The sequence below is a fragment of the Engystomops pustulosus genome, chromosome 1 (assembly GCF_040894005.1).
Source record: "Engystomops pustulosus chromosome 1, aEngPut4.maternal, whole genome shotgun sequence".
Taxonomy (NCBI): Eukaryota; Metazoa; Chordata; class Amphibia; order Anura; family Leptodactylidae; genus Engystomops; species Engystomops pustulosus.
Window position 1 is genome coordinate 161,132,103 of NC_092411.1, and position 17,213 is coordinate 161,149,315.

The 17,213-nt window shown below is 40.0% G+C and overlaps 1 protein-coding gene across 1 annotated transcript in view; it reads left to right on the top strand.

Moving 5' to 3' along the window:
• The window catches only part of CHAF1A (chromatin assembly factor 1 subunit A), a 75,837-nt gene that overhangs the window by 49,752 nt on the left and 8,872 nt on the right, over nucleotides 1-17,213 (top strand). The window contains exons 6-10 of the mRNA XM_072113445.1: nucleotides 281-349; nucleotides 1,220-1,440; nucleotides 4,143-4,347; nucleotides 7,552-7,632; nucleotides 10,088-10,186. Of these exons, the coding sequence (XP_071969546.1) occupies nucleotides 281-349; nucleotides 1,220-1,440; nucleotides 4,143-4,347; nucleotides 7,552-7,632; nucleotides 10,088-10,186 (675 nt within the window). The remainder of the gene's footprint in view (nucleotides 1-280; nucleotides 350-1,219; nucleotides 1,441-4,142; nucleotides 4,348-7,551; nucleotides 7,633-10,087; nucleotides 10,187-17,213) is intronic.

The window sequence follows — 17,213 nt, forward strand, 5'->3', positions numbered from 1 at the left end:
CTGTGGTACCTAGATGCATGCTTATGTTGTCATCTTGAATGTAAGAATCTCCTTTTTCAGATTGCAGCCTGTTAACTGGAGACAGACAGTTAATGACCAGGAAGGAAATGCAAGCTGCAGAGAGAGAGATCCATTTCCCACTTATTCCTTATATGGATAATCTATCTCCATCTTTAAAAACCTTATTGAAACAATCTTATTATGGATAATACTTTTATAGAAAAGAAATTACAGGCTGATAACTAGATAAGCAAATAATATCCTCCCATTTCTGTTCTAGCGCATGAAAGCTGAGAAAGCAGAGATTACTAGGTTTTTACAAAAACCCAAAACCTCTCAAACTCCAAAGGTAAGTTGTTAAAAATGATATTTGTAATTTTTTTTTTCATAAGAATTGACCACTGGTTGTCATGTTAAATAAGTCAAAGTTTTTGTTAGCATTAAATCCATAGGAGGTATATCTGTATACAGTGATACATGGAAAATCACTGCTTTGTGATCGAGTCAAAGTGGTCAGCCAATTAATCACTGATCACAAACTGTAGAAAGAGCTAAAAGATATAAATGCTGAATCTGTTCCCCCAAGACAATATAGTAGGTGAATTAAGTAATAAAAAAGTCAGTGTGTTAAATAGTTTTAAGGTGCCATTCATAAGAAATAATAAACAACCCATCTAATCCACACTGGTGAAGAAACCAACCAGATAAATAAATCCATAAATTTTAAGGGTTTTTTTTTATTTTTTTAAATTCTGTGTTACTCATTAGGCATTTGGAGAGTATCACTTGGGCAGCTAAAGACGGTACAATCTCTACCTTTTGTGGTGCAGTGTATTAACCCTTTTTCATTTTAGTACAAAATGTAAGAGATCAGAAGTATACGATCAGTGGGCTGCACGGTTGTGTGACAGAACAGCTCTCTACTTGTTATCAGTAGTTAGAATAGGGCTCTGTGCTCCCCTTGGTAGAGTCTCTGTGTGGTAAAGTTCATCAGCATGAAGTGAAAGAGACCTCCTATCATATACACAAATCAATGTAGTGTTTACCCGGTCACAATGAGACCTAGACAAGTAACTTTCACACAGGTGGACTAGTGATATAATGGTGGACTAGTGATATAATGAAAGGTGGGTTCACTATATTTAAAAATACTTGCTTTCTCAGAGTCTCTATTGTTGTACCATTTTCATTTTGATTGCTGAATTCTCTTTTTTGTTAGACTTTTACCCAAGGTTGTGGGAAGTTTGCACCATTTGAAATAAAGAAGAACATGGCCGTTGCTCCTCTGTGCCGAGTTGAATTTGAGCAGGAAAGTTCAGAGCAATTAGATAAACTTCTAAAAGATCAAAATGCTAAATCATTATTTTTGCGGGAAATTAAAGTCAGGAGACCACGAACAATGGGAAGAACCACCGTGCCTCAATTACCAAATTTAATCCGGTAAGCTTATGTAGATGATCTTTAAGGAATGCAAAAATAAATAATTTTGAGACTCGGGGGCTCTAATACGCAAATTTATTTCACAGAATAGTATATAGTAATAGTATATTATAGTTATAAATGATGAAAGGCTTTTCTGCAAGACATCAGCACTGTGTAAAAAACAGTTACAGTACATTGGTTCCCTGAACACATGGGAGCTTCCAACACTTCCGTGCTAATGAGATCAAAGAGGATAGCCACATTAAGAAAGTTTACCAGGGCAATCAAAATACCTTATAGGGTCACCCACATCGTACCTGAACAGAGAAGCCGCCGATTACATAACCTGCCAGCAGAGGCTTTTGGGACTTCATGTAACGTTGCATGTTCTGTGGACTTCAATGGATCATGCAACAGTATTTAACAGCCAGTGGTTTAAAACATAGGCGCTATAAAGTCTGCAGTTAATATACCCGGAAAAATTGAGACATGAAAATTTTAACTTTAATATAAGGATTTAAAAAAAAAAGGAACTTGTCGCCAGGGAACTCAATTTTTCCTTAAAGTAGGTTGCAGAAGCCCATAATACTGGGTTTAGATTGCGAAAATGTATTTTCTGCCTTTTCTGTGCAACCTGGCAGATTCCTGTTATGAGTCCCAGGTTTGTTTTGGTTAGGATGCATTAAAAAAAGAGAAATTACCTGACTTGCTCCTGTACTCCTCCTCCCACCACTGATGTCGGCTCACAACACTGTATAATTGTACAGGAACACAAAGGTGGGGGGCTGAAATCCAAGGATTAAGCAGCACCGTTACATTGTTTGTTTTAATTCAGCCAAACCAAAACAAACATGGGACTCAGAACAGGATTCTGTGAGGGTGCAAGTTATAACACACACTTAAGGCGGATTCACACTGCCATTGCCCACCGTACCGTGGCACGGCGGGCACACGGCAGCGCTGGGGAGAGAAGGGGGTAAGAGCTGCTCACCCTCCCCTCTCCATATAGCAATATGGCGCACGACCCTGTATGCCGAGAAAAGATAGGACATGTCCTATTTTTTTCACGGGTACAGAACCACATGTTTGCTGCACCGTACCACTCCCGTAGGTTGCCGTCTACGGGGGACTTTAGTAACAATGGGGTCCCTGGTGATAGGTTCCCTTTAAGCTTTAGCTGCTACTGCCGTTTTCATCTTCCTGACCCCGCCCTACTTTTAGAATTTCACAGGTCTTTGTTATTGGAAAGTTTTAACATATCCTGTTGATTTTGAGATGTGTTTTCTAATGACACTACTTCAAATTAGGGTGCTATCTTTTAGGTTTAGTTATTTAAAAATACAGAAATTTGCTGAAAATTTACCAGTATTTACGGAATATTTGCTTGAATATTTCTTTGTGTGTTTTTAATAATACATCCTTGTCATTGTTCTAGGCTAGGGTGTTGTAACGCTTTGAACTTTGGCAATTTTCTCAAAATGTGAAAAATCTTACGTTTTGAGAGAGCAACTACCGTATATACTCAAGTATAAGCCAAGTTTTTCTGCACAAAAATTGTGCAGAAAAAACCTAACTGGCACCCTTGTCTTGTTCCATTTCTAATTTTGACCTTTTTTTTTTTTTTTTTTCCCCCTAAACCTGAGGTAAAGAACTGCGCTTCAAGGGCAATAGTTAAGAACTGAGATAGCATTAATGATATTACCTAAAAAAACAAATTTGGATAGTATTGCCTGTAACTATTTCTAGTTTGTCAGACTCCTTCTCAGCAGAGATCAAGCAAACGTCTTTTTTGCTCCTCTCTCCGGATGCAATCTGTATCATGTTAAGACATGCAACAGTACCAAAAGGCTCAGAAACTGTTATTAATGCTGTAAGCATTTCTTCAGAGATATATTTGTTGAATATGATTGAATTGAAAGTTTTGTGTGATTGGGCTGAGTACCGCCCCAGACGTTTACATTGTTTCTAAACAAAATGTGAACGCGCCATGTGACTGCACCCTAAACATTGAATTTAGGTAATACTTTTTTCTTTTCTTGAAAGTATTGGTATCGAGTATCATGATGCTTCAGGTATCGTATCATGCAATCCTAGTCCAGATTTGTAGGTTGAAGTTTCTGAGAAGGTGTGAAAAGATTTTTGTGCATCCCTTTTTTAATGTATGATTACTAGAATTGCCTCAATTGGCTATTTAAGCACAGCAAACGGGCAGTAATCATTTTCTTGTAATTTTAATTCTGTTATATATGCTTAGGACTTATTTATATTAATAAAACAATCTAATTTTACTGATATTAATTTTATATTAATAAATATTATTACCCTTCTGCAACAATTTAACTGCAACCTCCCAGTGTGGCCTTGAAAAAGTGTGCTAGTCCTTCCCCAGCCCTCAGTTGTCAAACCTACTTTTCCTCAGTTTATATCACTAGGCCTGCAGTGACATTCTGTTTTATGGCATATTTGCCTCTATAGCCAATCGTAGACCTTGGATGACTCCCATATTGATGGAACACTTTTGTTCTTCTGCAAAATGTGCCAAGATCACCAATGATGGTTGTGGTTGGCCTGCTGAATTGACTAAGGAATGTAAATGGACAGATGGAAGCTACTAGCTTTGGAAACTGAGGAGCAGCAATAGACCAGATTGAAGAGTGTTTGTGTGTGTATTCTTCATACAAAGTTGGGAAAAGTGATCATCTTTTCTTTGTCAATGGCAGTGATATCGAAGATGTGCAAATTCTAGAGAGTACAGATGAAGTCTTGCAAGATAATGTCATTGTAGAGAAAAATATGCTGGAGCGTCGGAATGTTGGCAAAATGAAATTGTTGCAGTTCTGTGAGAATTATCGTCCTGCTTACTGGGGGACATGGAAAAGATCGAGCACAATAATTAATCCACGGAAACCCTGGGCTCAAGACATTGTAAGTATAGTTGTTTATACTGTTTAGTTTGATCAAACGGTTTTTATGTATGCCCATTTATGCAGCTTTATTCTCTATAATTGTTAACTATTGGGGAGCTGACACCAGGATGCCATTGGCTCATGGTAGCCTTGCTGTCATTGTAGCCCCCCTTTTTCTATTAAGGGTGAACTAGAAATGGGGAGATAAAGATACCGGTGTTTACCACCAAGGGGAATAGTTTATTTTAGAAGGAAATAGGAGTGTGTAAATAAATTAATATAAATTTGCTTCAGCACTAATGGCATGGTCCAAGCGTGTCAGATGACAGCTGCAGTGCTGCATTAGACCTGGCAAGTACAAATGTACCAGTGTGGAAGACTGCCTGGGGATCCCAGGTTACGATGGCTTGCGTTTGGACCATTCTAATATTGCTGCAGCATATGTAAATATATATTGTTTTACTTGAAGGAAACCTATAATTTAGGAATGTACTATCAGAAGTAGATCTGGTGGTAGATTCCTCCCGCCTCCCTCTGTCCTAATCTGTAATTTAATAATCTTGGAACCTAACATAATTTTGTTAAAAAAATTCTAGTGAAATAACTAATCTAGAGGCTACTAGGGCATGTACTAGCCTTAGCTCCCAATGCCCGGCCAGGCTAGTACACGCCCTAATAGCCTCTGCAGTTAACTTTATTTTAGTAATATGTAAATTTTCAACAAGTTAGGTTCCTGGATTATTAAGTGACAGATTAGGGCAGATGAAGGAAAGAGATCTGATGGTATATTCTTACTTCTGATAGTAGGGATCTTCATGGTAGGTTTCCTTTTAAGTATAATGTCTTCAATCATCAACTTTATTTATTTTTTTAATCAAATCTACACAATAAATGAATATGAATACTGGCTTTATAAAGTGTTAACTGTATTTGGCTGTAAGTTCATGTAAATTTAGATTGTATAAGAACACTGTATCCTCAATATTAACTTCTCCTGCTCTGCGCAAAGTCTGGTTAATAGCGATCCATGCCATAATAGCAACGGAGCATGGCCGGCATCGTGAATTGCGAGTGGGTGTTAATTGTTTAAATGCCTGGGTTTTGATTTTTACCTATTCTGTTGGACATAAAATGCTAACAAAAGTGACCATATCAATATGCATAATGGTAGTGATGTAAAGTACATGTCCTTCAAAAAACAAGCTCTAATCCAGCTATACACACCAAAAACTAAGAGTTGTGCTACTTGGCAAATGGTGATGCAAAAATTATAGATTTAATCCCCCATTTTATTTTGAACAGAATAAAATTAAAAAAGACAGAATTGAGGTTTTTTCTAATCGGTTTCTTATAGTTTGAGGGTTGCGTATTTGAAAACCTGTTGATATATAGAGGGTTTTCAAATTTCATTAAAAACAATAATTATCCCCAAAGAAGGCAATTATGAAATCTCCTTGAAAATACAGAAAACATATTATATTATTATATATTATCCAGACATTTCAAAAATAATGAAACTGTAAAGCAGACATATGGGAAATTTTAGATGTAGCTGCTTTCAACAATCTGAGTGAAGTTGCCCCGCCCCCCACCTTGTTCAAATCAAACAAAATTTGTGTCAAACGTTTGTGCAGCAAAATTTTTTGTTTGTGCCGCTATCATTTTTAAGATATTAATGGAAGTTTCTAGAGGTCGTCAGAGGTCAACCAGTCCTCCCCCCTCCCACATTGCCCAAACAATACTAGTGCTGAACAATTCTGCTACCTTTGTGCTGCTCAAATTTTTGTTTGTGCTGCTAATGTTTGGAATATATGAACAAAAAAATTATAGGTCAAAAGTAAACCCCCCCCCCCCCCCATTAACCGAATTGAACGAAACTGGTGTCAAATGTTAGTGCTACGTTTGTGCAGCAAAAATTTTCGTTTGTGCCGCTATCATTTTTAATATATTCATACTTTTTTCCCAGAGGTCATCAGAGTTCATTTCTTCCAAAGTACGTGTTTGCTAGCTCCCCCTGGTGATCAAACTAGGGAAGTGTCACTAGGTTTGTTTTTTACCAGTTCATCCTAAACACCTTTAACCTAAGTAAACACCTGAACATAGCTTAAAAATGATAGTGGCACAAGCAAAATTTTTTGCTGGACAAACGTAGCACTAACGTTTGACAGTTTTGTTTGATTCATTTAATGTGGGGGCTGCTTGAACTTTTGACCTTTTAATTTTTTGTTCATTTATTCAAAACAAGGCAGAACACACAAACATTTAATTGTTCGGCACCAGTTTGGTTTTGTTTGGGCAATATTGGGGGGGGGGCTGGTTGACCTCTGGAAACTCATCAATATCTTAAAAACGATTGTGGCATAAACAAAAATTTCTGCTGCACAAACGTTTGACACCAATTTTGTTTGATTTGAAGAAGGTGGGGGGGGGGGCGCAACTTCACTCAGGTCTTTCAACAGAAAGCACAGCTGAGCTACTGTTCAATTGTCTATCCCACTGATCTTATTTCCCTTGATTAATAAGAATCAATGAATCGGGGGTAACTGTGCAACATTTCTAAGGGGATCCCCTTTAATCTGTAGCAAATCCCACGTTTACTAAGACACTAATCTACAATGGTAACCCTACCATTTATATCATATACACTTTTATATATTATGGATTGTGGAGTTAGAGTTAACTCCATTTTAATGTATATTTAAAAAAGGTTATATTTTAGACAGTCAAAATTTCCTATTTCCTTCTATAATTTAAGTGAAAGTGAGCTATTCCTGTAGTAATGGCTTTTGGATGCGGCAGGGACGATGTGACAATAGGTTCCGTCTACATTTGTTCTGTTTTTGCGGCATTGGACAAATGGTTGTTTTGTGAAACAGGTGCCAACCCCCTTACTGGTCAACTCTTGATTGCCATCAATAGAAACCCCTCTAATTACCAATTTGTTACCATTTGCTCTGTTAGATGGGGGTAACTGGTCCTTTTTATAAAATGTTTTATTTATTTGGCCTCCTCCACATGCAGCACTGATGTGCTTTACCTCTAAAGACAACATCTACAGTCTCCGCTATACCAATAGCCACAGTTTGGTTTTTTTTGAGCATCCCACAGTCGTTATCACAAATTTCACATGTTGAACTGTTAAAATAAAACTTTATTTCTGCATTTACGTAAATTGATACGTTTTTTTCATTAAGTTGCTTTTGCCAAATGTTTTGCTTTGCAGAAGCTATTGGACTACGAGGTAGACAGTGATGAAGAGTGGGAGGAGGAGGAGCCTGGAGAATCACTATCTCATAGTGAGGGGGTGAGTTGTAACAAAATATTTTTTTTTTTCCTTTTAACTTTTTACTGATTTTTGTTTTGCTGTGTATTACTTCATGAATAAATGAAAGAAAATCTACCATCAAAATCAAGCATGGATAAAACAGTGACACTTAATGATGGATTCAGGCTTTGGGACTGTTATGAGGGCTGTGGATTAACTAAAAGGGGATCGGGGCTGCACTGACAAGCCACATGCAACCTGTCAATCCATAAACTGTGGTCCACACCCTACTGACAGTCACACTTAAGTGCTCTGTGGTCTCCAGATTATTTTATGCTCTAGGGTCACCAATATTATTGTCTGCTTTGGGGTCTCCAGTATTGTCTTTTTTGGGTCTCCAATATTTGTCTGCCCTGGGGGTCTTCATTATTGCCATCTATGGGGCCTCCAGTATTATTGTCTCCTCTGAGAGTCTTCAATATTATGGTCTGCTCTGGTGGTCTCTAGTATTGTTGCCTGCTCTAAATGTGGTGTTTGCTCTTTGGAGTTTTATTAATAACTGAACTGTGGCATTTATAATTTCTGGGGAGGCATTTTGTGCTGTACTGTGGTTGTTGGTGGATCTAGGTTGCTGGTCACTGATGTGCCCCTTTTAACTGTGGCCTTTAACGCAATAAATTTCCCACCACTTGCCTAAATCCTGTGATCAGGAATAGAACAGACATTTAAGAGTTAGTTCATTTAATCTCGATTTTGTGGTAATGTTCATATATTTGTTAACCATGGCCGCCTTTTAAAATCTTTACAATTATCCTAATGAGTCTGAAAGGCTACTGGGGTGGCTTCCACGCTGTTAGACTGTCTCCCCCTCTGCTGCATCACAATCCCTCTCCTTCTGCTTCAAGTAATCACTGCAGCACATAAAGTTTCAGAAAACTGTTACAGCATGTGAATCTGCATCATGGAGATTTCAGGCCCATTAGCATAATTTTAAACCTTTTGATTATTTTGAAGGAGGCCATGGGTAACCCATTTCCAAATATCCAGGCACGGTGACTATGGTAATCTTTCTGTAAGTGTCCCTGATGTATGTATGCATGCTTGATTTTGATGGTAGATTTCCTTCCATTATATGCATTTGTTAAATATGGACTTAAATCTCAGATTCCCTGACTGTATATTTATGGGTGGTACAATCTCTAAAATTATCTCTTCTGCTTAAATGGATATGTGTATAAACAATGATATTCCCCAAATACCTACCTCATGTGCAGCCTTTTTACAGTTTGGCTGGAATAGAGGTCCATGCTTATTTACCATAGAGGTAAATGCTTTGTAGTACAGTACACATGTTGAAAATATGAAATTTCTATCCCTTCAGTATTTATCGTATATACTCGAGTATAAGCCGAGACCCCTAATTTTACCACCAAAAAAATTTGGGAAAACCTATTGACTCGAGTATAAGCCGAGGGTGTAGTATACAGCCAGCTAGCCCCCTGTAGTATACAACCAGCCAGCCCCTGTAGTATACAGCCTGTCCCAAGTAGTATACAATCAGCCTGCCCCCTAAAAGTATACAGCCTGCCCCCTAAAAGTATACAGCCTGCCCTCAGTATGCCTAGCGAATAATAAAAAAATAAACTTAATACTCACCCTCCGACGATACTCACCTTTGATGCTTAGTGGCGGCTCCCGGTCCTCAGCAGCGGCTTCTATCTTCACGTGCCGGCAGTCGCATCCATGCGACTTGCCGGCGGGCGCACAGTGCGATGCGGCGGTGTCGCCGCTGATGACGTCATCAGCGACTGCACCGCTACATCATATTGTGCGCCCGCCGGCAAGTCGCATAGACGCGGCTGCCGGCACGTGAAGATAGAAGAGAGCAGGCGCCGCCGAGGACCGGGAGCCGGAGGGTGAGTACTAATTTTTTTAAAAAATTATTATTGACTCGTGTATAAGCCGAGATGAGGTTTTTCAGCAAATTTTTTGTGCTGAAAAACTCGGCTTATACACGAGTATATACGGTAGTTTCTACTCACTCATACACGCCCAATTGCACTTTTTACAGTGTTTAGTGTGTGGGTTTTGTGTTTGTATGTACAAATTTTTTTCTAATGTGGAAAGTTGGTGTTTTAGGAGACTTCTGCGTTATTTTTAATTTTCTGGTGTTGTCTGTGCTTTGTAAATACTATACAACACGCCTGCGGGGTAATAGTAGTGTAAAAACTAAAGTACGCATAACTCCTACGTCGTTTCCGTTATCCTTGGCTTCTACCCGTCAGTGCTATGCCAATGCTTGTTTACAGATATAGGGGACGTCATCCATCCATTGCTACACCAGGTGCAGCATTTAATCTGATGCTGTATCAGGTGGGTGGAAGTCTGATGGCAGCACCTGGATCTGTAAACAAACGCATGTGGGACAACAAGTGTGATTGAAGGTGGGTAAAGCTGATATATATAAATATAAAATTTGTGTTTTTAATTGAAGGACGATGATGATGATACTAAAGACGATGATGAAGATGATGATGGATTCTTTGTACCTCATGGTTATTTATCTGAAGATGAAGGTGGAGCATCTGACGAGGTGATTTACTTTTACCTTTTACTTGATAGATGAGTTTTCACAGTACTTCATGCGTTTAATTTGGAGGTGACCTAACTCTCCCTTGACACCAGATATCTCCCTAAAACATAAATGTAACATTGTAAGGAAAGGACATATTTACAACACTCCCCACCCCCACATAATATCAAAAGTCCTCTGAAATGACGGTTATATTTTAATACTCTATGCCAGTGATGACTGGCCAATTGCAGCGTCTTGGGGCTGAAAAACGTGGTTTTATCTACCTCCTGCTCCCTCTAGCGGCACCATTTTGGTTTGGTTTGGAATAGCTGGAGAGAGGAGTTGTGTTACTGTTGCACCAAAATCACTATTGCACTGTCTGATCCCTATCTGTCCCTCCTGCGTCCTGTATATTCCTTGTGTATGTTCCTCCATTTTTCCCATCAGTTGTCTGTCCCTTCTGAATCCATACGTTCTATACTGGACGCACTTTTCAGTGTGCTGTGTGAACAGTGCTGCGCAGTATCTTTAGTGGTAGTTTGGGGGCGTCTTGGGGCAAACTAGGTGCATTTGTAGGTCCTTTTTGCGTGGTGCACATAGGTGGGGTTTGTTTGTGTGTTTATTTTTTTTACGGAGCGCCCATAGTTCGGTGCACTTATCTAATTTTTCTGTGTGTTGGCTGTGCGGTTTGACCGTGGAATTGGGTGCACATTTATTTTCACTTTTTCTGTGTACAATGTCTCAGAAGTCGGCTAGTGGGAATGATATCCCCCTTCTACCTTCTCATCTTTCAGTGACCTGGAAGAACACCCTAGAGTGCGCAGTAGGGTTTATGCTGGAGAAGTGCCTGGGATTTTTGTGGAGCCCACATAGGTATACCCCTTAGGTCCCAGACTTTTTGGGCCGATCCGGAATTAAATTTGACACGGCATGGCTCCGAACTATGAACTTTACAGGACACTTGTCATCAGGTCTCTGTCACCTCTACCTGTTGGAGCAGCTCACAAGGATTATATCCCAGCCTTTATCTAGTCAATAAAGAATAGATGGTTTTACAATGATTAATGTATGAATTATGTCAATGAGGCTGGTCACATGGTCAGAGGCAGTGATGTCACTCCTGTTACCCCTCCCCTCTCCTCCCCCTGCTCATGTCTGTGTGTAATGTATAGTAAAGCATTGCTACACATCAGATACCCATGTACCCGACATGTTCTGCTATAACATGGCTGCCTGGAGCTGTTGTAACACTCCTATATACACACACACAATGCAGGGGGCATGGCCGCCAGCACCAGGAAGCACATGGAGAAGCTATTACACCATTATACAGGCTGTCGGTCAAGCACTGGGCGGTGTGGCTGTGCCTCCCACTCATGAATAAGCTGGACAGCTTGAATATGATAATGACTCATTGGACATCTCACAGGTCATTTGCATACAGCTTTAGGTCCTTGTTGCTTGAAGTGTAACCGTCATTCTGAGCAAAAAAAAAAAACCTAAAATATATCATTCTGCTCCAGGTGTCCCTCCGAATCATTCCTCAAAATATTTTGCCTCTCGGTCTTTATTTGGTACCTATCTATGTACTTGCCTATCTAAGTAAAACTTCAGCACAGCATATAAGGGCACAGCTTGGAGTCTCTTCTCTCCTGCCATTTCCTGTGGAGTTTGAGCTGATGGGGGAGGGCGGCAGTTTGTCTGTGGATTATTTGTTTATACAGTATACAGGTGTAGGGAAAGCTGAGAGAAAGATAAGTGTAGGTGTTTGGTTATTCCATTAGTCAGTGTTTCTGTCCATAGGTTATTGGTGAGTAAATTATTCTGGGCATCACAGAAGCAAAAGGCGTCACTTTCCCTGGGGAAATAGGTAGCATCCGTAGTATCAGTGGTGGCAGGGACTCTTGCATTCTTCGGTGCAGAGAAGTGAACTCTGATCTACTTTCATCCATAGTCTGCTAAATGTGTTGAAACTAAGATGATGACAATGTGTGGTTTTATTTTTGTTAGGTTTACTGTACCCATGATGAGCCTGCGGTTTGCAGGCAAAACATGCCATGTTGGGTCTTGACCACATAAAAGCATCACCTATCCATATACCTTTTTAGCACGGTGTTGGGATATCTCTCATATGCAACTGAACATATGTGTAAGCTAGACAGCTGTATGTGAATATACCACAAATTTTGCTCCCCTCCTTCTCTAGTGTAGGGCCAAACGGCCGAGTGTAGGGTGAGGTTCCAGACGGGGGACAGCTTCATAGGGCTGCGGTCCATTGGTGAGACATTAGGGTGTATCCAGATCCCTTCCCCCTTCCTGTTAGGGAAGAGTAGGACCATTGGGGGACATCTAAGACCTTTTAGATGTTATCCCCCTTCCCCTGCCTCTTTTCTTTAATAACCAGGTTATACTTACCTCTAACTGTCCTTTGGTGGCTCTCACTTATCTGCATCGTTTCTATGGTTTTCTTTGATGGTCATTACCTACCTTGAAGATTTATCACCCCCTGGACCATGTCCAGCATATACTCGCATCAAGTGGACAGGTATGCGGTGGACTATTTAGGTTTCGAGAATTACCAGGACTTTGATTAAGTATTCTAGCATCTTTGACTACACACGCATCATTTTGAGCTCCTTGACGACTGGTACAGCCTTGCCCCTCGTGGGCTATATTTTTAAATATTGTATGTTCCTATCTTTGTAGAATTGACGAATTAAGAAGATAAGTTTTAAATTTTCTATTCACCTACTGTGTACTAGTTTGTTGGATCTAGATTGTTGAAGGGGGTAGGAGGTCTATTATACCATTCTCCCCAGTAAATTACAAAGCGCTATCCTAGTGTAGGATGTCAACTATACATATCAGGTTGTTAAGTGGTAAATGCTCTCACCTTCTAGCGCTTTAAATAATCTCTCTGGATGGCTGCCGACATCCACTTCCTAGCGGTGATCTGCTCCAGGGGAACCAGATGGCGCTATCGTGATGCAGTGGAAGGACTCAAAACTAGATTCCTGGTCACTAAATTAGGTTTGCCATCCACCAATACCCCCCAAGGTTTTTTTTTCAGCTCCAATTTTGGCAATTAACTGACTGTTTAGAACATCATTGTATTTTTTGTTTCCATGGCCCAAGTGCATGACTTTACGTTTATCTACATTAAACCTAATCAACCATTTCTCTGCCCATTCCTTTAGCATATACAAATCCCTCTGCTATACTATAGTCCTCAGTATTAATTACTTTACATGGCTTAGTATATTGTGCAAATATTGAATACTGACTTCTGTGGCCCTCCTCTGGCAACGTCAACCCAGTCGGAGACTGTGCCATTAATGACAACCCTCTGTTTTCTATCGCTAAACCAATTGCTTACCCAGATATTCCCCGAATCCTAGCAGTCTCATTTTATGTACCAGCCTTTTTATGCGCCACTGTATCAAATTCATTGGAGAAGTCCAGGTAACTTCCAGACAACATCCACAGCCTCCCCCAGGTCTTACATCTTGGAACTTACATCTTCATAGAAGCCAATCCGTTTAGTCTGACAGGGCCATTCACTCATAAACCCATGCTGATGCTGGGTTATAAGATTATGTACTGTGAGATACTCTATAGCATCTTAAACAAACCCCTCAAATATTTCCATCACAACAGAAGTTAGATTTGCAAGTCTGTAGTTTCCAGGATCCCTTTTTTGTATATTGGCACCACATTTGCTATGTGCCAGTCCTTGTGGAATCTTCAAATATTTAAACTAATAGTCCATCGTGGTACATGGTTCATTGCAGTACACGGGGGTTTATGCCATCGGGGCCTGGTGATTTGTCGTCTTCTGTGGTTTCGAGGCGGCGACATACATTTCCTTGGTTAAACTGTTGACATTCACAAGAGAATTTACATTATTCCTCGTCATGTCTTCCACCATGGGATTTTTCTGGGTGAAGACAGTTGAGAAAGGGATATTCAGTAGATTGGCCCTTCATCTCCCTCCACCATGACCCCCAGGTTATTCTTCAGAAGGCCAACACTCCATTTTTAGTTTCTTATCATTTATATGCTTGAAAAAGAACTTGGCGTTAATTTTACACTCCTTCACAATATTTCTTTCAGTCTCTATTTTTCCTGGCTTTGTTTTACAGAATTTGTCTCTTTAATCCTGTAATGCCTCATTGCTGCCTTTGCATTTTAGCAGCTTAAAGGAAACCTACCACTTGGAATCGTGTTTCTAAGCTACAAATACCGTGCACCAGCTCACGGTGGGCTGGTGCCGGCGCTTATCTTCCTTATGTTCTTAAACAGATGTAACGTGTTTAAACGCGCCGAGCGCATACTGCAGTGCGGTGAAGCTACTTTCTATATAAAGATTAATAAAGCGTTTAAACGCTTTACATCTGTTTAAAAACATAAGGAAGATGAGCGCCGGCACCAGCTCACCCTGAGCTGGTGCACGGTATTTGCTGCTAAGAAGGACGATTCCAAGTGGTAGGTTTCCTTTAAATGCCTTCTCTATCTTATGTACTGTATGCACTACTGTACTAGTTAACCACATTGGCTTTTTCTTGTTTCTCTTTTATGCCTTTTCCCATTTGGTATGTGTTTCTCAAAGACCTTCTTCTTCTCTTTTTTTTTTTTTTTTTTTTTTTTTTTTTTTTTTAAACACATTTTATTAAGTTTTCAACATGTAATTAACAACATATAATAACAAGCCTGTTTACTACAGGCAGGTTTAGCATGATAAAGTGACATTAACAGTGCTTATAAGCTATACATGTCTGAATAGATAGATGTATATCTCATGAGCGTATAACCCAGCAGGGTTTTGCTTATTAATATTAAATAGTGCATGGGAGGAAGGGTGTTATGTTGTTCCTCTTTCCGTTTTGTTTTGTTTGACCCACTGCCCAAGTCCCTGGGGGACGTGTTGACTAGTGTTTTACGTTCTCGTTTCAAGCTATGATCTCCTCCTGTCCGATATCCTGCCTTCTGCATTTATCAGATTTGGAGGGCTTCCAGAGAGTTCTTAAGTACTCCCATATTGTACCATGTTGTCAGCTTGAAAGGAGTCACTAATTCTACTAAACTATTTCCGACCTGTTCGTGTGCGTAGAAATGAAAGTCTTCCATTTCCGGAAGAAACTCTGTCTGCTTTTCCTTCTGTCTCATTGTTTCCAATCTATCCAGTCTCGCTAAGTATTTCATTTGAGCTACTACTTCTGCAACAGAAGGTGTGGACTGTTTTATCCAGTGATTCATAATTACTCGTTTTGCTGATAGTATGAATGCGTGTAAAACTGTGCTAACTCTCAACTCTTCTTCCCGACTACCGTCCCCTTCTACGTCATGAAAAATGAGGAGCAATGGGTCTAAGGGTAACCTAATTTTCCATTTATCTTGTATGTGAGCTCTGATTTGATTCCAGAAGTCTTTGATATTAGAGCAGGACCAAAGTCCATGCCATACGTCTGTATTTGGGATCAAGCATTTCGGACATGCAATTAATCTGTCTGGCTTTGCCTGTGCCCTCGGGAGGTTGAAACCGAAGTAAGCGTGGTATACTATCCTGAAATACGTCTCCCTCCATTGTTCACTCAGAATGCACTTTATTATCTGTGCCCACCCCCTTTCTATCCCCGTTTGTGCATCCCATTCTGGGAATTTGCGGGCCCAGCATCTGCCCACTTTAGTTTTTACTCCTTAGAGCATGCCATCCTTTATGTCACTGTAGAGTACTGATATATTTCGAGTGCTCTGTGCCGATCCTAGTAAGAATTGGAATGAGGTTTCCAAGGCCTCTCCCGTTATATTCTGTATCTGTGCGCGTAAAAAGTTTTGCATCTGCATGTATGTAAATGTCACACAGCCTGTTAATGAGTATTTGGTCTGAAGTTCTGCCTCTGTACTCCATTGTGGCTCAGCATCCTGTAACAAGTTGCCCACTTTTTTTATCCCATTTGCTTTCCAGGGGTTATATAGTGTGCTTTCCTTCCCCGGTGTGAAATCTCTGTGTTTCCAGAGCGGCATGTGTTTAGAAATTTGATAAGGCAAATTATATAGTTTCCTCACCTCCTTCCAGGCTATCAACGTGTCCCGTAGTACTATTGATTGTCTTGCAATTGGGGGCCATTTGGAGTAGTTGAGATGCATCAGTGTCACTATATCATGTGGTGCTGCTAGTGCCCTTTCCAGCGCTGTATTAGAGTATTTGGATGTGTCGTGAATCCAGTCTATTACATGTCTAAATAGGCTTGCCAAGTTATAGCCTCACAAGTTTGGTAAATTGACCCCTGCTTCTAGTTTCCGCAGCATTAATTTTTTTGCCGCTATCCGTGATCTTTTCCCTCTCCAGATGAAGTTCTGAAAGGCCTTCATCAGAGTGTTCACATCTGTGTGTTTTAGCAACAAAGGTATTGTTTGCAACTGGTATAGCATTCTGGGGAAAGTTATCATCTTAATTAGGTGACATCTCCCCATCATCGTCAATGGGAGATTTTGCCATCTCTCAAGTTCCCTGATCATCTTTCTTATGAGAGGGGGCTAATTTAGAGAATACAGGCAGTCCCCGGGTTACATACAAGATAGGGTCTGTAGTTTTGTTCTTAAGTTGAATTTGTATGTAAGTCGGAACTGTATATTTCATCATTGTAATCCCAGCCAGAACTTTTTTGGTCTCTGTGACAATTGGATTTAAAAATATTGGGATGTCATAAGAATCAGGATTAACAATTAAGCTTCATGGTAGACACCTGTGATAATTGTTACATCTGTTTATTGTAGCCTAGGACTAAAGTACAATAAATTACCAATATCCAGTGGTCCGTTTGTAACTAGGGGTCGTATGTAAGTCGAATGTTCTTAAGTAGGGGACCGCCTGTATATGGATTCTGGCGTCCGGCCCACCTGTATCCCTAAGTAAGTTATGTTGATGTTACTCGTCGTATTTGTAGAGTGCTTGGCCATGTGTCAGTCGGGCTACTTGGCATAATTTCTAATAATTCACTTTTTGAGGCATTTATGCTAAATCCTGCAAATTTTCCAAATTTTG